At 42.5% G+C, this 8,585-nt stretch overlaps 1 protein-coding gene across 1 annotated transcript in view; it reads left to right on the top strand.

The window, feature by feature from the left end:
* The first annotated feature begins 2,780 nt into the window (after window positions 1-2,780).
* Window positions 2,781-8,585, top strand: part of BOLA3 (bolA family member 3) — a 204,657-nt gene continuing 198,852 nt past the window's right edge. The window contains exon 1 of the mRNA XM_069617645.1: window positions 2,781-2,936. Within this exon, the coding sequence (XP_069473746.1) occupies window positions 2,880-2,936 (57 nt within the window). The 5' untranslated portion in view covers window positions 2,781-2,879. The remainder of the gene's footprint in view (window positions 2,937-8,585) is intronic.

Below are 8,585 nucleotides of genomic sequence, written 5' to 3'. Positions count from 1 at the left end.
GTGGTGATGTTGGGGTAGGCTGTGGGGCGATATTCTGTTATTTTGGGTGAGTTTTGGTTGGTGTCACAGTGGGCATTTTAGGAAAGGTCAACGCGGTTAAGTGGAGGGTGACCTGGAGTGACGCCGATTTTTGCAGTATGGTCTATGGGGACACTGTGGGAGAAAGGAGGCAGGGTGGGCAGGAAGGGTGTGGGGCAGGGAATGGGGTGATGTCTAGGGCAGCCAAGCTCGGCTAGACCGTTGCTAAATGGGGTGTAGCTGCTTCTACTACAAGGCGTGTGATTAGGCATGACACAGAAGGGGAACATGATGAGGATGAGCCAGGCTGGCATAGTTCAAGGCAATGGCGTGAGTACAGTAGCTAGAATGGAGTTGTGTGTAAGCTGGCAAAAATGGTGCGGACAGCGAGCTGGTTAGGGTAGCAGCTAGGCACAACGCACGTGTACAGTGGTCAGTGAGTGACCGTAGGGCACACTACAATTGCACAATGATCAGTAAGTGACCATAGGGCACAACACAATTGCACAGTGGTCAGTAAGTGACCATAGGGCACACCACAATTGCACAGTGGTCAGTAAGTGACCATAGGGCACAACACAACACACAGAGTGTTGGATGTAGTGTTGACCCGGGCCCAGAAAGCTTTGCGAACAATGCAAAGCGTCTTGAACTTGATGCTGGTAGCAACCGGGAACCAGTGGAGAGATTTCAGGGCTGGAGAGATACGATCCCTGGGCTTGAGGCGAAGGATAAGTCTTGCAGTCCTGTTCTGGATTAGTTGCAGATGGTGGAGAGTAGAGGAAGGCAGGTTGAGAAAGAGCATGTTGCAGTAGTCCAGCCTAGAGAGAACCAGGGCTCTGGAGACAGTGAGCTTCTGGGGGAAAGTGAGAAAGGGAAGAGTCCCTTTGAGGAGAAGCAGCTGGTAGTGGGTCTTCTTGGTGACGTCTGAGATGTGAGGAGCGAAAGAGAGTGACGTCAAAGATGACAACAGCGTTTTTTGCCTCGCAGGAAGGCAAAGGAAGAGGGTCCAAGGCGGGCGGCCAGAGTGCCAGAGGGAAAGCAGGGGCAGGGGTCCCAATGAGAAGGATCTCCATCTTACTTTCATTAAGCGAGAGAACGCTGGAGGCGCACCAATCCTGAATTGTGGATAGACAGTCAGGAATGAGAGAGAGATCTCTTTTGTGCAACTATGTTTTGTTTTACCAATCTTCTTTAACCATTCAATTTTTTGTAAATAAATTAACACCTAAAGCCATTTATGTTGGCAATAATTACAGACAAACTGAAGACAAATCTATAGATTTCTTCCTTTTCCGGTATGATGACTCGTTTGAGCATTGGAACTAGTCTTTTCTAAATATTTATGAATATCACCTTTAAATAATTGGGTGTATGTGGATTTTCATTTTTTACTGTCTGAATATTGCCTACTGTCCTCAAAATCCACATTAGCAAACCGGAACTACCCTATCTTTTGTGTACCATGGCAGGCATGAATGACCGACGGCTTTTTGAGGAGTGGGCGCACAAGGGAGTGCTTAAGTGGAGAGGAGAACGTTCCAGTGGTGAAAAAGTGATTATAGAATTTGGCGAAGGCTGGAGTGAGGGTGTGAATATGGTTGTTGATGGTTCTAGAGGAGCAGTGGAGCACCTGTTTGGAAAACATTTTCATAGATCGGACTTGTCTAGAAAGCTCATCAGGTATTGTCCGAGAGAAAGAGAAGAAAGGAGGAAGAGAAGTAGAGATGGCCAAAGGGGGGCCAAGAGAGGAAGAGGAAGAGGAGATGGAGGGCAGGATGTCCTGAGTTTTTGCAGAGAAGTGAGAGAACAGAGACATAGAGAGGGCCTGGGAGGGAACAGGGGAGGTAAAGACCGCAACAGGATTGACCAGTTACTTGCAGATTTTAAAGAGTTTGCCTGTGTTGTTAGAGGCCACAGAGACACAGCCTTGAATGTGTGTTCTCTTCTTGATGAGTGTTATTGCTTCGACTGGCATTTTGGTGCAGTCAGTCTAGGTATGTCTAAATGTGGCCTGGCATGCTTTACTGGAATATTATTACGTGTTTACACTGGTAAACATTGTGCAGCCAGTTGGACATGTTTTCATTGTGGCATGGCATTTTTAATAGCAACGCATTAATGTTCCTGTGCACTGTTGGTGACTTGCATGTATTGGATTGGTGTTACGCTACAAAACAATTGCAAATACTCTGGCTTTTTAGCCAATTTTTCAGAGAAAGTGTGCTGTATATTGCATTAAAACACATATTTATATCTTTCTCCTAGTGCAGTGTGCGGCATACCCTTTTAACAGCACATTTGTGCGTATTGCACAAGCGAGATAATCTAGGCCGGCCCAGAGTGTGACATGACCCGTCATTTGTTTCTGAGTTGGGGAGGGCTTCAGCATGGATCGCAGAGGGGGCCCCACATTTTGTATTAAGCCACTGCCCTGGCCCACTTAAAGCCCTGCCGTTAGGTTCAAGGCCCATTTCAACTGATAAAGTTTAAAGTTCCTTGCACCAGTCTGACTGCACAGGACCATGAGTATTCCTTTTGCACTGGAGCACAAGTCCAAAAATGGTGCACTGGTTTACTGCAAATTCGCTAATTTACCTCGCACGCCTCGTTCCTAATCTCGGGGAATGCTGCTGCTATGTGTAAATCACCGCTCCGCCAAGAAGCTCACACGGCTCCAGTCTTCCCGCTCCTGCAATGATCACGTGGTGTTGAAGGACGTACTCTAACAAGTTCTCCTAGGGCGTACAATGCCTGAACGTATCGTGCAAATCATGTGATGAAGGGGAGACGGACTGTTGTAATGACAGGGTCCGTTTTTCAGATGGGAACTACTCACTAGAGTCGTACCAGTATTAGCAATGTGGGTGATGCAGGGATGTGCTCATCTTTGGTGGGCCCGATACTTGAAAGGATACGTAAGTTTTATTTTGGCAGAAATGTGGGGTTCCGTTCTGTTAGCGGAGGGCTGTGTTAGTTCACGAGTAAGCTTACATACAGATCCATTGGTTATGTAAATCGGGTGTCATAAGGGAGAGTCCTGTACTGTTGTGGCGAAATTAGGGTGTCGTCTTTGCGGGACACATGCCAGCATGATCCATTTCATTCGGGAGATGCTAGTCATGTATGTACTGCCTTTAACTTTGTGTTCTAGGAGTTAGGGTTCTCATTTTAAATCCGGGACTACACATCCCAGAATGCATATTTAAAGCCAGGACTATAATAGCGTCTCACGAATGGAGTGCATAATGTTGGCAGGGGAGAATGCGGAAGCTAACTGTTTTTTTTAATGTATTGAACTGGTGTTATTATAGGACACGGTCCACGCCGTTGTTGGGTATTACGGGTGGTAAGGAGTTTTGCACTACTGGAGGGGGTTTGTGGAAGGAGGTGCGTTAACTTTTGTGGTTTGGTCGAAGGATGTAAATGGCTCTGTTGGGTCTACTGGAAGGAGGTGATAAGCTTACTGAGAGAGGCTGAAGCAATGCTCTGCCATCAGCTACCAGGAGCTATAGTATTCCTCTTTTTAGGGGCTGAGTGGGTGAGGAAAATAAGACACAAAATCTAAGGGATCCCACAAACCAGCTTCCTTCCCTTTCTGCTAAGAGTGAGTAATCCTAGATGCATGTAAACTTTGTCATGTTTACACCTTGACCAAAAAAGGGTGAATAACCATGTAGTTAGCAAAAATATACATATTTTAATATTTATCAAAACACATTACACATCACAATACATTTCTCTAAAAGAACCACACAACAGTGTGGTCAGAACACATTCTGAGACACATATCTATGCGTATAAATGTACTAAAAATGGCAAAGAAGCTAACACTTAGACCCCTTTCTCTGCCTTACTGTAAGGTATGTCTCTATTGTAGACACCACTATTATTATTGACCTGCTTAATTCATACAGGCAAAAAAGGCTGTGCCAACACTTCAAGAATGTGTTTCTAGAACCAACATGAAACTTAATCTCAAGAATAAACACAGGGAATGATCCCCATTGTATATCCTGTTGGTGCTGTCTTCAGGGCACTTAATCTTTGTTATATATCCAGGTGTTCACGTATGTCATCACGTGTTAGTTGCCACAATTTCAATATTCTACAAAACAAACATTGGTCTTAAAAACATGTGTTTTTTTTTTTTACTTCAAGTATAACAACTCATACATCACACCTATTACAACTTCATCTCTATTTCCCATATAAGCAGAGGGACTTATTTATTTGTGGTTTCATTATTACCCACTATTATGCAATTTCGCAACATATTATATGTCCTAATTTCTTACAGACCATATCATCCAACATAGAGATACTCAATTCATATCCACAATGTGTACATCAAGGAGGAACATATCCCTGTCTTTCATTTCAGCTTTCATACTGGGTCATCGAAATGAGGTGCACAACGCTAGATAAGTGCTTACTTCTAGCGGAATCTGTAATGATCTTGCTACGCTGCACTGGCTCCGGGTCATGTGCTAGCTGAAAACCCCCTATTTTTCACCGCTTCCTTCCTATGAAAAGAGCTAAAAACATCCAAAGACAGGATTGTCTTGTACCACAACCCCGGGTTGCAGAGGATAAGATTACATGTGTCTCCACATTTTCACCCATTAGTAATGACTTGCGTAGGTGTATACTCAAACACTGGAGCATCATTAACACCGATGATTTCTCCATTAATAAACCACGGTTTGCGTTTCGTCGCATGCCAAATTTGAGAGATAAATTGGTACATACCTATAGAACCTCCACGGAGGGGAGTCCCAGTACCCAATTGACATTGTGGAATTTGCCACCGGTGGTGGGTCACTACACTTGCGGTAAGTGCTCAGTTTGTAAATTGACCTCAAATATGAAATACGTAGATTTGAAGGGGAGAAAATGGGAGCTGAAAAATTTTACCAACTGCACTTCTAAATGGGTGGTGTATGGCATAAGGTGCCCGTGCGGCCTGTTATACATTGGCAAGACATTAGGACATATAATATGTTTTGAAATTGCATAATAGTGGGTAATAATGAAACCACGAATAAATAAGTCCCTCTGCTTATATGGGAAATAGAGATGAAGTTGTAATAGATGTGATGTATGACTTGTTATGCTGAAGTAAAAAAAAAAACATGTTTTTGAGACCAAATGTTTGTTTGTTTTTTAGAATATTGAAATTGTGGCAACTAACACGTGATGACATACGTGAACACCTGAATATATAACAAAGATTAAGTGCCCTGAAGACCGCACCAACAGGATATACAATGGGGATCATTCTCTGTGTTTATTCTTGAGATTAAGTTTCATGTTGGTTCTAGAAACACATTCTTGAAGTGTTGGCACAGCCTTTTTTGCTTGTATGAATTAAGCAGGTCAATAATAATAGTGGTGTCTACAATGGAGACATACCTTACAGTAAGGCAGAGAAAGGGGTCTAAGTGTTAGCTTCTTTGCCATTTTTAGTACATGTATACGCATAGATATGTGTCTCAGAATGTGTTCTGACCACTTTGTTGTGTGGTTTTTTTTAGAGAAATGTATTGTAATGTGTTTTGATAAATATTAAAATATGTATATTTTTGCAAACAACTACATGGTTATTCACCCTTTTTTGGTCAAGGGGTAAACATGACGAAGTTTACATGCATCTAGGATTACTCACTCTTAGCAGAAAGGGAAGGAAGCTGGTTTGTGGGATCCCTTAGATTTTGTGAATCTTATGCCATACATCTCAACCTTTGTGTCCCCTGGGCGTGTGAAATCAGCTGATTTTATTTTTTCTCGGGTGAGAGCCCAATGAAGTGTATGGACATGCAGGGGCTTGGCTGTTGAGTGACCTAGGTGGGTGAGACCCGCCAAAAGCGTGTGAGTTGAGGGCTATGCATTTCTTTTCGTCGGTGTCATTCATTGTTTGTGGTTTTTCATTGCGTGGCATAACAACAAACACAAACAAACTGGTAGGAAAAGGGGTAAGGTAACTAGTGAGGGCGGGGCGTGACATTGAGGCAGGGAGGGCTTAACAATAAAAATACATAAAATGGATACTGTTGAAACAAGGCTGTTTGCTCTTTGTTGGATGATTACCTCTGGGAGCTCAGTTACAGAGACATGCCGAGAATTGTGGGATGGGGGTCAGTTTGTTATCTGGAGGGAGGGACTTGGAGTCTGTGGTGTGATACGGGTGCCACTGTATATTCATTTGCTTTTCGAGATGGCTTGCATGTCTATGGTGAAAGGAAATAAATGTATTCTCCGGAGCTCTTAAGTTTTCCGTGGCTTTGCATAGGGAATCCAGTCCTACAGAGACCTCGCACATCAAGTGAAAGTCTCGCACGGCATTAGACTGGGTTCAGCTGTCACACATGGCGTGCTGAAACTTGCGTGTCCCAGCGAGGCTTAACCCAACCTCCCTTTGTGTGTGCCCTCCACTAGTTTGTCTACATGGAGACCTTTTCCTGACAGTGAATTAAGACGGTTTCAGGAGAAGTCTACTGAATTCGGTAATGGGCTTGTTTGTCAAGAAAGCACAGGACCAAGACTTCACTGTAGGTAAATTTGTCCTTTGTGTGCATGAGATAAGTGACACAGAGGTAAGTAGACCACTCCATAGGTAGACAAGACACTGGCACATCCACACCCAGCCAGGTCCTAGGTGTAACTGCCACACACACACACACAACATTCCACACTGACCTCATGACATTCCAATGCCTCAGCATTGCAAACCCCAAACTGTGAGCATAACACCTCTTCCTCTACAATCAACTCATCCATTCCAAAACGTGTATGACGAAAATGACTCTCTTACACATTTGGCCACCATGCAAACCGAATAAGGAACCTAACACAAGGTGGATCCACAACTGCATGCAATCAAAACCCCCTCACATACACAATGTGACCAAATAAAAATCAATTGCACAACACATCGGGGCACAAAAAAACAAAATTGACTAGACTATCGCGCAACATGTGGAACAAACCCGCTCTGCTAGAGCTGCCAGCCAAACAAAATAATTTGCTGGTCGATGGTACCCAACATGGCACCTCACCACTTAGTCCTCTCTGCCACCTTAAGGCAAAACGGTTTCAATTCCTTTATTCGACTCTTATTTTTGAGGTACTGTTAAAGAGGTGTCTTCTTAGTCGTAACTCCATGAACCCTTAGAGATGCAATTGTGTGGACAGCAAAACGTTTTATTTTTCTTCAGCCGGCTGGGAGCAGTTACTCATGCTTCATATGTCTGTTAACACAGCAAGGACTCCGACCTTGTCCAGTTTGAACACAATTTTATAGAAAATAAAATAAAGCATTGCACAATTTTCAATTACCTCATGTTATGCTAATTAGCATGACTAACTAGGTGTTTTCCACATTTTTCTGTGTTGCAACTTTAAAACTGGAAAATAGCAATTCTGAGAATGACACATTTACTTGGTTGATTTAGTTTCATTGCTTCATCAATGTTACGAATATGGGCCCTTTTCTTTTTTTATTTAAAATGTTTCGTTTGATTTTACAAACTTTTCATTTCTACATAACAGATCAATTAAGTATTACATTAAAAATAGAAGAGTAGGAAGGAGAGAAAGAAAAAAGGGAGAAAAAGGAGAGTGAGAGTATCAAGAAAATCAATATTTATATTTCATTCATTCCTTTTGACTTTCACTTAGTAATTGCCAACCAAAATTTGATTGTCAGAATTAGGTTTTTATCTTGTCCTCTTAACAAATTGTCCCATCTTTCTTCGGTTGACAGTTGCTTCCTCGAAAACCCGAAATAGTCTCTGTGCAAGGATCTTTGGTCCTTCAGTGCCGGGCAAATCATAATCAAATGGAATAGAGTTTCCTTGCAGTTTGTGTCTTTACAAAAGCGACAGTCAGGACTTGTTTTATTTGTTTTGTCCATCATAGAATGGTAATCCCGAGTTGGTACGATGTTAAACCTAAATCGGAGAAATAAATCACGAATGTTGCAATCTGGAAAGAGATTTAAATAAGCAGGCAACTCATGGAGACCTCTAGCTTCTGTTTGGCATTTTAGATATCTCTTGTATTTATTTTGGTCAGCTATGGTTTGGATCCAATCATTGGTCTGTATTCTTCTCTTTGCGTGCTGAGGTCTATTGATCAGCATTTCTTCAGAGATATCTTCGGTTTGCATCTTCATTTGGATTTCAGAAACCCATTTTGAGAGTGATGTGGAGAGGTGTTTTTTTTCTTTCAATATTTCTAGTGACGGGATCTTGTCTTTGGAGATTATTTTCCTGAGAAGGTCCATTTGTTTCCACAAAACTATTGATTTGATGGACTGAATAGCTAGTTCGTAACGGATTCTTGCCATTGGAAACGTTTTTGGGAGAGAAAGTTTTCCACCAGAACAGTGCTTCATACCTGGTCCAGTTTATGGTTTCTTGGTTGACCAAGGACTCAGTTGCATACGTCAGAATCGGGATTACATTTTGTTTATACAAGGCTATTATGGGTTTTATAGAGTATGTTCCATACTTTCTATGAAAGAAACAGCCTTGTCTGGCCAGGGATCTGGCTTTTTCCTCGAT

The sequence above is a fragment of the Ambystoma mexicanum genome, chromosome 10 (assembly GCF_040938575.1).
Source record: "Ambystoma mexicanum isolate Mex_15411 chromosome 10, UKY_AmexF1_1, whole genome shotgun sequence".
Taxonomy (NCBI): domain Eukaryota; kingdom Metazoa; phylum Chordata; class Amphibia; order Caudata; family Ambystomatidae; genus Ambystoma; species Ambystoma mexicanum.
Note: the sequence above shows the minus strand (reverse complement) of the source record. Positions and strands in the feature narration are given on the sequence as shown.